A 17,299-nucleotide genomic window follows, 5' to 3' on the forward strand; every position below is an offset into this window, starting at 1 on the left:
CCTGTAGTGAGCCAGAAGCAGTTCTTCCAAGAAGCTGGCTTTCTGGAAGGCATTTCCACTGAATCATTTAAAGCCTAGGCTTCTTGAAAATGTTAATATCCTGCTGGCTCACTGGAATGCAGCTGGTGGGTACAGCAAGTGCAATACCTATGTGCGTGCTTGCAATCCAAAGCACAAGCGAGCAGGCAGGGTTCAGGCTGCAGTGTGGGTGTCCCTGCTGAAGGCTCAGGCTAGGAGGGGAGTGGGCTGGAGATCAGAGCTGATTTGGCATGGTCCCCCAGGACTGGAAGTTCCTCTGCCCTGCCCAACCAGTGCGGCTGTGATACAGCAGTGCTTTGCACCCTTTGTGGGACTGTGCCCGGTGACCTCGAGCCGTGCCCTGCGTGGCGCTGGTGCCGCAGCGTGGCTGGAAATGTCAGTGTGTTTGTGCAGACTGGGGCTGCTCTCCTGGGCATAGCGGTCAGACTGTGCCCGTGGGCTGAGCCTGCTGTACCAGCCTTAAACAGCCGCCTGGAGAACAGTGCTGGGTGAATCTGACCCTAGGATTCCCCCTTGCATCAGCAGGCAGCCTTTATAGTACTGAAAATTCATAGCAATTGAAGGCTGAAGTCCTGCAATGGCTGGAGTATCTCTATAGCAAAAATGCAGGTCGGTGTGAGTGTATGTGTGCCTTTTCCCCTCCCACGATGTCTGCAGGCAAAAGCCTTTTTGAGTTACCTGTATGTTTTTGTGGTATTACAAAGGCTTTGTCCACCTTAGTTTCTGTGTGCTAATGCATGAGAAATCTTTTCTGTTTACCTTAGTAATGAAGAACTTTTCAGGGGAGAATATATATTCTTTTCAGGCAATACCCATTCTCCTCAGGCCGTCATCTAATCCACCTCTTTCATAATTTTATCTTTAGTGTGTTTTCTTACATGTCATCCTCTGATTTTTGTAGCTAAAGGAAAATCTAGAGTTCTTGCCTTAAACTGGAGACATATTGTCCTGCAGAATAAAGGTATTACAAGTCCAGGATTTAAAAAAACCACAACTGTACTATAAGAATAAAAGAAATAATTGAGGGACTCTATGACAGGAGGACTGTAGGTGGTGGCAAATGTTTGCTAATTTGGACAATAATTTAGCACCCAAGGGTGGTAAGTCAGATCATTACTTTTGATTACCAGATTTTCTTTTGCTCAGTGTGGTACAATACCCTCAAAGTATACACACATTACATGGGCTTGTTTATTTATGTCAGCAGTAGATGTATTTACAGGAGTTTGTATTGTTCTAGCTAATATTCTGTGGTGTGTCATAAAACACAAGAAAGATTCAATATGAGACATAAGTATCCTACTTTGTTAGTGAATTTTCTCTTAAGAATGAAAACAGATCATGATAGTCTGTCTTCCATTAATATAAATGCAGATTAATGCAATCAAATGTGTTACTTTTTCCATATACAAGTTGCAAACACAATGGAGTACAGTCCTCAAATATTGCAGTTTTATTAAAACAGATCCTTTATCGTTCATTTAAGGGGATATATTTTGCACACCTTCCTTAGATTGATCAATTTGAATTCATTTAAAACACTAACAATTGAGTACAGTGGCAGGTTTATTTAGTTAAATGGATAACAATTTTCATCAATTATGAAAATGACAGTTAAAATACTAAAAATTTAAAATATAAATCTGCTTACTATTCTGCAGAGTGTACCAGCTGACTGCCTTGTGCTAAACTCTGCCTTGGCAGGTTTGGGGCTTTTTTTAATAATGTGAGTAAAACCAAAACAAGATGACCTTGCCATATTCCCTGTGCTTCCCTTTTGTGTAGTAACTCATATGCTTATCCCCTTATTAATTTCTCTGTTAATTTTCCTTCCATTTGCATATCTGAAAAAAAATGGAGTCAGGGCCAAAATGATGAAGTTAGTTTAAATATAATAAGTCATGAAATGGTAACAAATTTTGGAGCATTGGTTAAAATGTGTTTCATGGCTGTCCAGATCTTTTTTGGGGTTGAGATTTGTTTTTCCAGCCATCCTTTCTAGACTCTATGGTTGTCACATATGAAGAATATTAGAAAGGTGAGGTTATGAGTTAATACCATGGTTCTCCTGGCAGTGGTTCAAAGCTTTGGGGGAGTGGTAGAAACAGTGTGTAATAGAGCTTCTGCTAAGCATTTCTCTAAAATACTTTGTTATTTTTCTTTCTTCCAGGGTTTTTGGGAAAGCCACACAAAACTAATAACAGAGTATGGACCTGTTTGTGGGTAAGTTTAATAGTGCTATCAGCTTTCTTTTTTCTGTCTTTTGCTCTTTGAGTTTGTTGGTTGGGAGAGGAGAAAATACCAAGATAAGATGTTCATCAGAATGCACAGTGCAGTGTTTCAGTTTGGGGGACAGAGGTGGAGGTGGTTTGATTACATGCAGCAAATACTCTTAGCTTATTTTAGTTCAGCATTTGGCATTGGACTTCATTTTTCTCTCTCTTATTTTAATTATGCACATAAAGTTTAGTCCTTTTCAGAACTGTACAAAGCTACCAGCCTTCAATATTCTCTTTTCATATGCATATTCTTTATACTTACACTGAACAGTGGAAATAATAATTTGTCATCTTAAAAACCCCTCAGTTTATGAAATAGTATGAATTTGGTTCAGCTGTTGCTATCTATATTTATGCAAAATTCCTAAACTTAAAATACAATGAAGTACAGATTAGAAATGAGGCATTCCTCTCTCTATAGCTCAGCTGTGCTATCTTAGCAGTTTATTAGAAGTAAAGAGGGTTTAAGCAGTATATCTATTCGTAGAAGCCCTTCTACATTTCTGTGAATGTCATTTCTGTTCCAAGAACTACTTTCCAGTTGTCATCATTTTAAGTGAAAATGCAGTGGTATATTCTATTGTTGTGGTCAGTTGGCATTTGTAGCATAACTATTATTTCAATGTATAAGTATCAGGCAATATCCACAAATTATGAAAATGTCGGGTTGTTTCCCCCATAGTCTGCAAGGAGTTTAAGATACTTGTAATAGAGCACATATGAATGTCTGTGTGTGTGTGTGTGTATATTTGATTACAAAAGATGCCAATATGCTCTGCATGCTCTTCCAGCAAAAAAAAAGCTCTAGCAGAAAGAAATCAGGCTCAGGCATTTGGTGCTCCAGTCACAACTGCCTTGTGGCATTTATGCTCAGCCCTAAGGACAAAGTGCTGCAAGAAGTGATGGAAATAATGAATTCCAAGGGTTAGGTACTTGTCTAGAAGGAAATAATACAGTGTCTTGTCTGGCCAGGAATGGGAAAATATATTCATTAATGCTGTGGCAATTTGTATGTTGTGTAACAAATGGAAAGTGACTGTGGCTTATTATCTCTGTGACCTTTGGTGTGATGCCCTTAAATGACAATAATGTAAGAACACTGGCATTTATTCCTCAGTATACTTCCCTCCTTATTAATATCATGCCTATTTTTTTTCTGAGCTCAATTTGAGACAAGTTGCTATTTAGTCATGTGTCTGCTCACTCAGCCAGGCAAGACTATGTTATTGGAGAAGGAGATGTATAATTACGGTGTGTGAGCAGATAGAAAGTTTCATTTCTCCAATCTACTTACAGACTGCTAGGGAATGAAATCTCTGTGAGACTTGAATGGACTGCAAAGCTGGATGGTGATGTTGTGGTCAGCCAGGAGAGTTCTGCCTCTTTGGGATTCTCTAGGTAGGAAGAGTGAGCACAGGTGTACTTCATTTATTGCATGCATGGAAAACTCAATTTGTGGGGGATCTCGGAGTCTGACAGAGAAAAAAAAATGCTGTTTTTCCTTTTCTCCCAGGAAAACAAAGCTGGATGCAAACAATGCTGTGTTTGAGGTAAAGTCTATTTGCAGTTGAAGGAGGATATTTTAAAACCTGGCTTGCAAGCTGCTGTTCAATAGGTGGGGTATGTGTCAGGGGGTATTTATCACAGTCCTGTCAATTAAAGAAATTCCTTCTTCTTCCCTATATGTCTTCAGTGTGATTCTTTCTGTGGTTCTTTGAAGTAGGCAAATAAATGGTAGGTGTGTTTATGTGTATATTCCCAGCAAAGTATTGGATCTGGCACATGGAAGAAGATGTGGCATTTTTCTTTTCCCAGATTGAAAACTGCTTTCCAATAAGCATAAAGAGCAATGATCTTTATTTCTACAGTGGTGAAGTGAGTTGAATACAAATCTTTGGAACTGAAGCCTTTTTTTCTTCCTAAGGTCACTTGAATAGTCTGAATGATACCATCACAACTGTTTTCTTTTGTGTGTGAATTGGTTTCCTTGACAACAGGATGTCAAATCAACTTTTCAGCTTTAATCAAGTCAAAACAATATATCCCTTCCATTCCAAAAGGCCTCAAGTCGGAGAGAATTATTTCAAGTACGGCTTTTGTAGGTCACAAAAGCTTTTTTTTCCCTTTGCTCCCGTGTGCAAATCCAAAGGAGAGGTGATGGTACTGATATTTTATAAAGAGAGACAATGCAAATAGTCATCACTTGTGAGTTTGTGCTGTGAAAACTGTTTTTTTTTCATACAGAGGTGGTGAAGATGGAGGCCAAGGCAAAAACAAACAGCTCTGGCTTGGTGCAAAAGCAGAGATGGAGCATTTCTATTCAGCAGGGTAATCTAAGCCACTGATGTGACTTTTGAAGAGGTCCTGCAACAGAGTGAAAATCTTTGATTTAGCTATAATTTGGAGTACCTTCTATAAAAATAAAATATGTGTGCTATTTCTTCATAACAGGAATGAAGTTGAAAACAATTCTATTTGGAAACAGTGCACTAATACATATTAAAATTTGTCTTGAATATTCCCTATGTCACATAAGACTTCTGCAGGAGAGTAGCCCTGTTTGCTGTGGAAATTATTGATTTATGCCACTCATTCTTTTGATGAATATTAATGCTATGTTACTTTATTTTCACCTCCGCCATACCCAGTTGTTCCATTTCGATTGTCAGTTAATGGCTACTGATTGGAAATCTGTGATAAAAGCAGAGAGAAATAAATAGGGACAACATATTTTATGGAATCAGAAAAAAACAACTTCTACAATGTGAGCGCAAGTTAGTTTTGCTTTCTGTGAGCACCTAATATGCATTTGACTGCTCTGCTGCAATTGCATCATTATGGCCTTACAGAACCGTAAACATGTATGGCTGATTTGGAGTAAAAGAAATCTGCCAAAATAACTAGTATATTCTTGGCCCAGAACATGCTACCAGTGATTGTAGAAAATCACTGACACAGCCCCAAGTGGGCAGTTGATTGCTCTGGGATGAAGGAACTGCTTGTGATGGTAGCAGTGCATTTGGATGTGGGGCAGAGTGTAAGAGATCATAACACAGAACTCACTGTATATAATCAAAGAGTGAGAACGGATTAAAATGCAGTGCAATTTGTGGGGTGACAATGTTTCTTCATGTTGTTTTTAATCTGAAATAATTTGCAGCAGGTCAAACCCTATTCTTACTCTGCCTTGACTTGAACACTCAACTTTAACCTGCAGTGAGGAACTCTGAAAATGTCTGTAGTAGAAGGTTGTCAGTGTAAGGGCTTGGGGCATTCCACTTTTGTGGATGGAAGAGGGACATGTGTTTCTGGGATTTGAGCATGTGGAATTTTACTCAAAGTCTTTTCCTTCCTTTTGCCTCCATCAAATACCTTGGGACAAAGCTAAGGTGGATAGGGCAGGATCTCCTGCAGGGAGCAGCTGATGTCTTCATCATGGGCTGAATTTAACTGAAGAAACAATGCTAAAATTTATTGCTATTTTAATTTCACAAAGTTTTTTAACTCCTCTATTTCTAGCCTTATTCTGCTTTCTGTGGAAAAAAGTAATTCCAGGAAAAGTATTATCTTTGTTTCTGAAGGTTCATATAAAGGAATAACTCAGTTTTATGACAAAATGTTATCCTATTTGATTTCCTCTTTTGCACTGATGGTAGGGAGGTCTAATGGACTTACTACCTCTCTTATGGTACTTCTTTTAGTTTGATATTTTGAAGAATTTACTTTTTATATTTCAACTAGAGGAAATCATACCTGGACAACAATAGGGAAAAACAAGCTTCCTGTTGTTGTTTTATAGCTCCTCATAATCTCTGTTACCTATATAACCGGATAGGGAATTTTGGTAGCCTCAATTGCCTGGATTTTTGTCTTCTTAAAAAGCAGCATGTTTTTTGACCAGTGTTGGATCTTTCATATTTCATCAAGATTTATTTTCTTCTCACTGCTTTCTTCTTTAGGTGTTGTGATAAGGCTCTTTAACTATAAGATAGTTGACCAGCCCCAGAATTGCTGATGTGGGTTAGAGTTATCTCTTTATTCCATTAACTACCTGCAAATTGTACAGTACAGCAGAACCCCTAACTTTGAGCACATGAATAATCACATTAAAGTCAATGGTATTACTCAACAGGCTTCAAGTTAACCAGAAGTCTGTCTACCTCTCTGAATCAGGGCCATAAAAAAATAAATGTGCCTTAAAAATATATTTAGTGTTGTTGGTACACATAAGCACCTAGTTCTCTTGTTCCTGGAAGAAGTTAATGGGGAGAAAAATATTTCTTCTCCCTCCCCACCCTCTCTTTTGATAGCATTTTGCATGTAGACGATTTAGTTGCTCTTCTGTGAAATGTGTTAGCCATTCCCTCTGAAATTGAGAATATTATGGCTTAAATGGACAGAACAGTAGAACAATCTTAATGCTTTTAAGTTAAACTTTCAGATGCCTTTTTTCTATATATATATTATTATCATCATCATCACTGTGAGAATTTGTCAATAGTAACCTGTTTTTTTAAAAGTTGTCTTTTAAAATGTAACTGAAACACAAAGATACTCCTGGCAGAAACTCCAGGGCAGAATTCATGGTACAATGCTACATCTCAATCTGAATCTCCACACTTGACCATAATTAGGTATTGGTTATAGTTAGCTCCAGTGGTTAAATCAACCTGCTGGAACAAGTCTTGTGAGTTACTTTTGGGTGTATTATCATCATCAATTTCTCCTCATGTCTCTAGAGTTAATCGGTCTTTAAAACATAGCCTTCTGTGGGAATGATGCCTAAAGATTTACCCAAAAGGTGGCATACCACACTGTTCTGAGAGCTGGAATCTGTGCCACTGTTACAGGTAGAATAGTTTTTGTGACTGCCTCATCATTATTGGAGTATTTTACATTCTGCATGCACAGATCTGTGGGCTGCAGTTTATTGGCAAAATTTATGGTAAATTAGTTGACTGGTTTAATTCTGGCATGTTTCAAATGTTCTTAGTCTCTGGAACATTGCAGATTGATACCTAGTGTACTAGTAATGTCAAAGGTATTTATTGATGAGCAGCACATAGCCACAGACAAATCTGCTGTGTGGACTGTGATCCCCCATGAGAACTGTGCAACTTGAGCTTGTGTACTCTGTGATAATTCTTGATTTGTTACTATAGCTTCTGGCCGTCCCAGTAAGGTCCAGGGATATTTGTGTTCTATGCATTCACAGACAGAACTGAAAAGCCCACAGAAATGTTACAATTCCAGCCCTGAGAGCAGGCAAAGCCATTTGGATGGAAACCTTTCATGCAAGTGGTAATCTTTGCTCTGCGCAAAGCTCTCCCACTCCTCTCTGAGGCTCCAGATGTTGCCCTGGAGTGGCTAAGCTGCAGGCATTTGCTCACTGTTGTGCTTTTTTCCCATTTGTTTCCTCCATCCAGTCCCTTCATGACTCTGCTGCAGCTGCTTAAGCCAATATTAGTCAAAGACGTGATGTAATCTTTTACACTTCTGGAAAGAGAGTGTGAAATCCAACTGTATGAGACCGAGAGCATTTTATGTGCTCCTAGCAAGGCAACAAAGGGCACTGTCTGTCGTCTGCATCATGTTCCTGATGCTTGTTTCTGTGCTCACAGGGTGTGCACACTGCTGTGATTGTAGCTCCAGCAAATTACTCTTTGTTTAGAGGAATATCTCGTGGTTGGTTTTGCCTCACTGAAGGATTTGGCCAGTCACAGGACAGCTCTGTGAGGTTGGCCAAAACTGTGACAGCTCCTAAGATTGACAGTGGAAGCCCGAGCAGGCCCTTGTACCGTATCTTAGCATCTGAGGAGCCTGATTAAATCTTGGTCTGCTTCTCTGTGTGCATACAGCAGCCTTGACTAGGAGGAGGTTTGAGCTCCATTTTCTCCTGCAGAAGTGTTTCTCTTTGGTTCCTTTCACACTGGTACTGTGCAGCATTTAACTGTTGAAGCATAGTCCTTGTGAGCTCCATCCTAGGATTATTTGAAGTTTCTTTTGAAAACATGCTGTCTGAGGAGTGTTTTACAGCTAATATACAGCACAGGTGATCTTTGATCTCTGCTGCCTGCTTCCTAGCTAATTAATGGTTAAAATGATAGTTTTAAAGGGAGTGAAACTGCTGAACAGATTGCTTCTTATCATATTACACCTGCATACTACAATGTGTCATCCTCATTCAAGGAAGGGGGAGGAAATATTCTGAGTTACAAAAACTAGTTCCTTAGACTTAATATCACATTGCTCTACCGTCTTCATTATCTATTGGAGCCTGTATTTGTTAAACTTTTTAATAAGCTGTCAAGTCCACCTTGTAATTTCCCCCCTACCCCTTTCCATCATTTAGAAAGAAGCAGGTGGAGGGCTTTTAAAAGACTGAAAAACCTGAGGCATTATTTCAATATACCAATCCTCCTTTTGGATTGGTAAGTATGGGAAAACAGGAGTGTTGTAGATTTTGTTGTGCATATTAAATGCTTTCATTAGAATTTCCTCCAGCACTCCAGAAGTACTGATGCAAACCTAAAGCAGATACATGCAATATGCAATGTTCAGTAGCTATTAATGGTCTCTGACTTCATTCGCTATGTATCTGATTATGAACTGGTGTTCCCAGTGTCAAGCATGGTAATTTTTTAATGCATTTCTTGAATAATTTCCCCTTACTCTACACAGAGGGAGGAAAATGCATCATGCCTCTCAATATGTGTGTGTGTGTGTGTGTGTGTGTGTGTGTGCGTGTCTCCTTTCTTGGCAGCCTTTGAAGCAGATCAACTTTAATGCTCAGTTCAGGAACTTCTGCCTGCGTGCCTTGCTTACTCCACAGGAGAGTCAAATTCCTGCCTCTCCAGGTGGCTCCCTAATGCCAGTTTCCCCTTCTTTCTGATAGTCCAAAGAAATTCAAAAGAAGCTTGTGACAGTTTTGTGACTGTGCTATGAGAAGCACTGGGCAAAAGGGATTTTCCTTTTCCACAAATCCCACACTGGGTCTGGAGAAGGATCCAGAGAAGAAACTGCAGATCAGCAGCCTGTTGTCTTCAAGCCTAGCACGGGCTGGAGCATCCATGGCTCTGTCCCTTTCTCACCAGTAGGAGCCACCAGGATGCAGTTGCTTGTTAGACCCTCTCTGCACATGATGAGGAACCTTTAGACAAGACCTCGTGGGGCCTCTGCACCTTCGGACACCAAAGCATTGGCCAGGAATGGACTGGAGATGTCTATTAATTAGTTTCTTAAAAACAGTTGTATTTTCCTTTGTGAGGGCAACTACACTTTGCAAGGTATCTACAGAGGTGTTTCCAGTCAAGTGCTGCCTTCAATGTTATTGTTAAAGTGGTGCCTTCAATGTCATGGTTCAGTTTGGTGGGGTTTGTTCCGGTTTTGGTTTTTTTCTATCCATGACCTTGACTTGTAGGCTCTGTGTTTATGCTTTTTCATTCTTCCTTCCCTCCCCCACTAAATATTTGCACTGTGTTTTTCTTTCTCTTCTCTCCATCCTCTTTAGCTCTATGCTATCTTTCCTCCGTGCTCTAATTTTTATTCCTCCCTGCTTTTGTTATCCATGTTGAGTTGAAAACAGTAACATGGCCTGACAATTTTAACATCATTCCAAGGTTTTTATGTAATTCCATAAATCTCTTCATTACTTTTTTATTGTTTTGTCATATATAGGTTTTAATTTTTCCCTCTACCTTATTAGTCTGTGGATCAATTTTAGTCTACAACATTTTATTAGTAGAAAGGGGAACAAAGTATCTCCTTTTTCTTTGTTGGTTTGGCACCATCCTAAAATTACCCTTTTTCTCTGTTTGACTACCTTTTTTCTTTCCCTGAAGACTCTGCTTTATGTCAGATCTTCTGCTGGAAGTGAACTGGGTATGACTTCATCAGGCAATAGGCAAAAGTATACCCCACTGCAGAGGAAGAAGTTGTTTTCACATGTTACTATGTTCATTTTTTTTTCCTGTCTTTGGGAACATGGGATGAGCTGAGGCACCATTACCCTGGGGATTGTGAATCTTTCTTTCCCTCCAGTAAATTTGGTGGCTAAACCTGAAGGCTGGTCTTGAAGGAGGATTTTAGTCATACCAATAAAATTCTACAAGTATAATTAAAAGGCTACAGTAATGTCAAAAATCCTTCCATGCAGAGACACAGCAGCTCTGCAATGACAGACACTGCATCAGGGAAAAGACTGACCGTGTCCTTCAGTAATTATTGGGGTATACTCCCACAGGAGTTTTTTCTAGTCTAACCTTATTAAGATTCAAATCATGTCTTGTCCCAGAATCTCCTCTCTGCCCCATGCAAACAAGCCTAAAAATAGTGGTCTGGACCTTCAAGCTGTTGTTTACTTCAGCGTAGCTTCATTACAGATACAAAGTTATTGCTATTTGAAGATCTTGACCCAAGTTTAGGTCTCTCTCATGTTATATAACTTCAATTTTTGGATGATGGTACCTCCTGAATAAAATTAGGTTTTGTGCAGCAAATTTGAAGGCATACCCAGACCTCTTAAAGTAGTTTACAGAAAAAGGAGTGAGCTGGGAGCAATGTTCTGACTCTGTAAGGTCTAGCAGCAGACATTTTATCACTCAACAATAATCCAGGCTTTTCTGTCAATGCTGGAATCTATTTTATTGAAAAAAGATCTTGGCAAGGACGCTGGGAATTGCAGCAGTGTCTTTCAAAGTGATATTATGAGAGGATCTTGGTTCTTCAGGACCGTTTATTGTATGGAACATTGTATGAAATACTCTGTGTGAAGGGCCGAAGTAAAATGTTACCAAAGCAGCCTAACAATTTTATATGTGCACTGGCTGTCCATTTAGGCCAGTAGGAAATAAGCTATGTTTGGGGCAGGAGAAACTAGGTCTCCAAGTACAGTACAGAGGCAAATATTAAACTAGGTCAGATGGTAATGTAACATCACATGGAAAGACACTAGTTTTTAAATATTAAATTCTATTAAAATAATTTAAATTTTTATTTTTGAATTAGAGAAGTATATTACAAAATGGGAAGATTAATATTTGAATTACCTAAACTTACTCTTACTACAGACACATATTTTCTCCTGTCTCAATGGCATTTTATTTGCTTTTGTTCTGTAACTAATACAATTGGATTTTCATCAGTAGTGAAGAACAGAAGTTTGTGAAACTGCCATAATTTTCATCCTGTTCATTTCCTTAACAAAATATTTAAACAATACACAATTTGTAAGCGTTGGAGCAGACCCCTTTGATACACCACTGTGTTTACACTACTCACGGGACTGCTCTGGGCATTGCATTCAGTGTATTTCCCAATCTTTTGCCTCTTTGGGGCTCACCATTTTGGATATTGGATTTCTGCAGGCAGCTGTACTTGTACTTTCAGGGGCTGGCACCTCTGAAATCCACAGACTGTCCCTGCTGCCAGAGGAGTGGAAGCAGTGGATTATACTGAGGTCAGAGGATGGGGAGTGTTGCTGGCAGTGCTGACCCTGCCATGCAGGCATCATTGCCTATATACTGCCAGGTCTCTGCTGGATTTAAAAGGCTCCAGGTGAGAAGAGCATAATCAATAATTGCAGAAATTAAAAGTGGTGCCTTCCCATGCCTTCCTACCTTTTTCCCCTTCCTTCTTTGCCTACAGGACACAAAGCATCTGAATCCCCCAGACAATTGCTCATGCATTTACATTTTCATTTGCTTGGTTTATAGCAGGATTGTTCCAGCTTTTGGGAGGGGCAGCTATCAAAGATGTACAGGCACTGCCATTGTGTTTTATTGTTCCAGTCTATTTTTCCCTGTGAATGTAGGTGGGAGTTTTTCAGTGGGTTGGTTTTGTGGTTTTTTACTTTCTCTTTCTTCTAAGAATTTATAACCCTTTTATTGTCAGTCTTCAATCATTTTTGATAGATCAATATATTTACTTCAATGATGGTTCATCCTACAGTTGTGCTTGTATATTTTTTATTTATTTTTTTGCTTTGTTTATAGGGGTTATGAATAGATTCAGGGGGTTGTGTCTCTGCTATACCTCTGTCATTGCATGAGGATCAAGTTGCTTGAAATTTGCCCAGTTCATTTATATTTAGAAGGAATATGAGGTGTTTACATTGGTCTGTCTTCAAATCTATTGTTTATCCCCTCTTTTCTAAGTAAACTTTGAGCATTTAGAAATGATGTTTTTTTTCAGAAGTGTTCTCAGAAGTCTTAATCATGACTGCTGGTGTTTCATGTACTGCTGCATTGAACTGTTTGGAGGCAAGGGCTCTAGGAGACTGCTCTAGCAGAATCCAGGGATCCGGAGAGTTTGGGGAGTAGCACAGCAAGGCAGAATGGTAACGAGGACTCAGAATTGAAGCAGGTCCATGGGAATCCTGTGGTGTCCAGCCAAGCAGCTATGACTGAGGCAGAGAGGAGAAATTCTTGAGTCTACATCTCACTCATGTCCCCAGGCAGCCAGATGTGGAGCTGGGGCAGCTGTGAAGGGAGCTCACACATGTTCAGAGCAGTGTCAGTGTGATTTGCTGTGCTCTAGCTGGGGGTCAGTAGAAGGGGTGGGTGAACAAGACTCGCCAATGAAGGTGAAAGGATATGGCTTTGGAAGAGAGGGCCACATGTATTATTCCATCCCCAGTGATTTGTGTTGTTTCATGATAAAGTGATGTGTATGTCATTTGTCATGCCCTTCTTCCACCACAAAGAAGGGAGCAGCAAAGGAAGTGTGTTTGTTACAACTGATAATATGTAGAACTTGGTAAATGGAAAATAGGTCAACTAGGCAGTGCTCTCACTAGTATTACAGTTTGAAACATGATCTGTATCTTATGACTACACATTAAATATGGTAAAAAAATCCCTGAACCTGCATGGATTTCAGTGAGGTTTAATAATTTAAACCAGATGAGCATATTAGCTGTTTGTAGGATGTAATCCCCATAGTTGCCTTACCAGAGCCATATACACCCTGGGGTTTGGTGCATTCATTCTTAGGCTGAAATAATTTGCCATGTTATGAAAGCTGTGACTCAACTACTTCTCAGAAGCGTGTTGTCCATTTGTAACAGCAGATTTTCCTGGAAGTCATTACTTTGGAGTACCATTGTCAGCTGTACACATCACTCCTGCTCTTCTTGTCCTTTGTGGTACAGATTTGCTCGTTGTTGTTAGTGAGGATGTTTCTGCTGATACACAAGCTATCAGGTTTTTCTGTTCTCTTCTTTCTTTTCTATCTCTGTTGAATTGCAGTTTCCTTTGTCTTCTGTGTGGTGCACTGAAAGAGGCTAGGAAATTTATCATGGTTATTTTTAATGGGTTTTTAAAGTTCTGCACGACACAGATTGAATTGATTCAGGAAAATTTCCTGGAGCTGTAGCATTGTACTATTAAAAATAATTTTATCATTGCAATTTTTCTGTAAGAAAATACATCTGTTTTTCTCCCTCTATCCTATAACAAAGCTCTGCTTTCTAATGTTTCTGCGTGGTCAGATATTAACCATTTCCCTAGATAATTTAGGTGGGTCATGTGTACTGCTAGCATTTTTATTGTAAGGAATTCTGCTAGTGGTTTCATGATAAATGCATCAAGCATTGGGAAATTACTTTTATTAGTGTACATTTAATAATGCTTTAACAAAATAAATGGGTTTGTGTGTGTGTTTGTCTGAAGAATGTACAGAAAAAGTACATGCTGCTACAGGTAAAAAATTCATCTTTCCTGTGTGCATTTTGTATGCTGTAGCATAAAAAAGTACATTCCCAAGAGCTCAGTAGGTGGTTACTATCTTTTTTTTTCTTTGTTAAGACATGTTTTTTTAGGTAGATTGTGCAAGAAAAATGTGTTCCAGTGACTGTCCCCCTCGTGGCCAGTCTGACAAGCCTTTCCTTCCCTGAGTAAGGCTGTCCATTGTTGGCCGGGATCTGTGTCTTTATTGCACACAAAACAAATGAATGAGTTGTTTGTGGCTTCCCACTTATGAAACCCTTCTTTCACTTGCTTAAACTTCAGATATTTTCAGGCTAGTAACCAGGACCAAGTCAAAGTGTTGCTTCTTATTCTACAAGACAGCCTATTGCATGTGTAGTTACATGAAATTAAATTTGGCTTACTCACTCCATCATGCTATGTTTATGATGCAAACCCCCCCTCCCCCCGTCTATTCAGTCCTATCTATTATTGAAGAATTAAAATATTCTAATATCAAGACAGTTTTATTTCAGAAATGCATGCATCTGCATTAACATAAGCAGAGCAAAGGTATTAAGAGGGATGGTGTACAATATAATGTAACTCTCATTGATTTAAGATCAAAATGCTAGTAAGAAGGAGTAGACTGAAAGAAAATTATGTACATGTTTATTTCAGATACATTCAAAAATAAAATATTGTTTTGTCCACCACTGCTGATTCTATTTACAGGAGGTAGATGAGCTGTCATTCCTATAAAGAAATGAAAGATAAAGTGCAGAATTAAAACAAACAGAAATAGCCTACTGATTTTGAATGTCTCTGTTCTGAATGCTGCTTTTGAAGACATGTATGAGGATATGTCTTTTCAGCTGATAAGAATACTTGGTGTGTTCTGAAAGCCTTTTCTCCAGGGCTAAAATGGCTAAGCAAAACTGGAGAAGTGAAGAACTCCAGTTGCACTTAAGTTCTGGCCATGATAAGTAAAGGATACATGGGATGAACCTTGCAGAAAGACAGTTATGGTTGGTTTTTCTGTGTACCCTGATGTCAGGTCTCGGGGAGGAAAAATAACACAAACCTCAATTTTATCATGGTCAGAAAGGGTTTATGACAGACAGCAGTCAGATCACACAGGCTTTGTTTTAGTTGCCCTAGAATGTTTGCTTATATGAAGTTTAGTGATGGGTGTGTAACTATAAACTTTATTACACTTGTGTTTTTTTTGTAGTCAACCTGCTTTATCATCTGTTGTATCTTGTGATGTCGTAGTATCACAAATTATATTTAAATCCTTTGACCATCTTCCTGTTTTGTTTTCTCCGTATGGTCGCACATATGCTCTCCTCCTTTTGTCTCCTGTCCCCAAATTTTTCTTGGATTCTGCACTGTGACACACACATGCTTCCCTGTTTTCTGGGACACTGAGGATCCTCCTTGGCTTCATGGGCTCGTGTTTAGATAGGTCCCCCATACCTTGCTAGAAAGCAGCCCTGCATTGCATTCCCCTCCTCCACATGTTCTCTCAGCCATATTATTCGATGTAGCATCACAGTCGTATCCCTCATCTTCTGCAAGTGTGCTGCTCTGTCTCCATTTATCTTGTATGAAATGGCTTTAGCCCTGCCAGGGTAATGCTGCCTGTTGTTTCCCAGAAATTGCTTACCTGTCTGTCAAAGGAAGCTGCTTAGAGCTCCTAACTAGAAATCGGGATATGGATTCAGCAGATCCCTATCCCTTCCTTGCATGGGGAAAAAAAACCAAAAGGACAAAAGGTTACCCTTGTTTAGATGAAGTAACATTGTCTGCTTTCCCTCCCCCGCCATCTTGTAAGTTTTTTCTTTTCATTCCACTGTAGAAATAGGTAGCACTGTTGAATATAAATAATAGGCTCATACAAATCCATACAAATGAGCACTGTGTTCATAATAGCAAGTAGAGTTTGGAGACACAGAAAGTTTGCTATCTTTCAGAGGTAGCTTTCCCTAGAAATAATAATCCAGTGTTCTGGAAAAAGTAACCTGATGGTTTTTCCCTCAGGGTATGACAAAGGAGTAATTTAGTAGTGAATTAGGTGCAAAGAGCAAAAGATGAGACTGTTCTCACGCTGCATCTCGAAAACCCCCAGAAAGGCCAGGCACAGAAATATGCTGAAAGCCACAGGAAACGCCTGCTGCACCATCACATGAGGTCAGTCAGGCATAGCGTGCTTTAGCGAGCGCAGACAAAACAAGCTCTGGTGAAAATACCACAGTCTAAACACGAGTAACAAAACACAGACTAATACAGCCCAACTTGGTGGGAAACGCCATGGGAAAAGATTTAGAAACATTGTTCTGGCACTCTTGCTGAGGTGAAGAGCTATGAGGACTTCCAGCGTCACCCAGTCACAATAGCACCACGCACCCACGCAGGAGGAGTGACTGGTTTCTTATTAATATCACAGTACTTCTCATTTCCAGTAGCATCCTGTAAAAGCAGTAGCCTATTTACAGCTTTCATTTGGCATTAATGAAGTGGAATACTGATGTAGCTAATCAGCGCTAGCGGTATGATGCGAGCACGCGGAGCGGCGGCGGCAGTGGTAATCATCTTAGCCCAGTTGGCAGGATAAAAATAACCCCTGCCAGCGCTGGGAAGTGGCAGCTCCCCGGCTGTGGAGGAGCACAGCCCACGACCCCGTGGCTCTGCTCTGCCCTGGAACCCGCCTTCTGCTGCAGCCCACCTGAACAGAGAAAAGAAACAATTGTTATCCCTCTCCTTCCCTTTTGCTGCTTCTCTCCCAAACCACTGAACGTGGGTTTGCGTTTTTCTACTTACACTTAGGTCTGGACTCAGATTGCCCCAAAAACCAAATGGATGTAGATTGCCGAATATGCTTGTATAATTCAGAGGTTTGTTGTTTTTTTCTTTCCCTCTTCGTGGCACTTTGTGAGCTTAATTTAATCTCTGTCATTTCTTATATGTGGGTAAATGTCATCTACTTCATTTCATGAATGAATTAACACAGCCATGCAGAGGCTGTGTCTCCTGCACTGCTCACTTGGAAGGGGGAAGGGATTAGTAAATGTGTGTGACACCCTCAAGTTGCTAAACCCTGGGGTTAGAGATGCTCAGAAACAGATTTCATTTGCACCCTGGTATAAGTTACTTGAAAGAGTCATCAACTCTGTACATTGTAATGGCCTCAATCAGCCCTCCTTCTCTTCACCGTCAGCGTTAAATATATTACTTTAATACCCAAGTCTCTTACTGGACCTGACAAGGGAGGAGCTCCTTTAAAAATAGCTGTGC

At 39.8% G+C, this 17,299-nt stretch overlaps 1 protein-coding gene across 3 annotated transcripts in view; it reads left to right on the forward strand.

Moving 5' to 3' along the window:
- LOC131573672 (thromboxane-A synthase-like) overlaps positions 1–17,299 on the forward strand; it is a 236,823-nt gene that overhangs the window by 87,538 nt on the left and 131,986 nt on the right. For all 3 annotated transcript variants that reach the window (XM_058827853.1, XM_058827854.1, XM_058827855.1), the window contains exon 4: positions 2,210–2,262. In XM_058827853.1, the coding sequence (XP_058683836.1) occupies positions 2,210–2,262 (53 nt within the window). The remainder of the gene's footprint in view (positions 1–2,209; positions 2,263–17,299) is intronic.

The sequence above is a fragment of the Poecile atricapillus genome, chromosome Z (assembly GCF_030490865.1).
Source record: "Poecile atricapillus isolate bPoeAtr1 chromosome Z, bPoeAtr1.hap1, whole genome shotgun sequence".
NCBI classification, from domain to species: Eukaryota; Metazoa; Chordata; class Aves; order Passeriformes; family Paridae; genus Poecile; species Poecile atricapillus.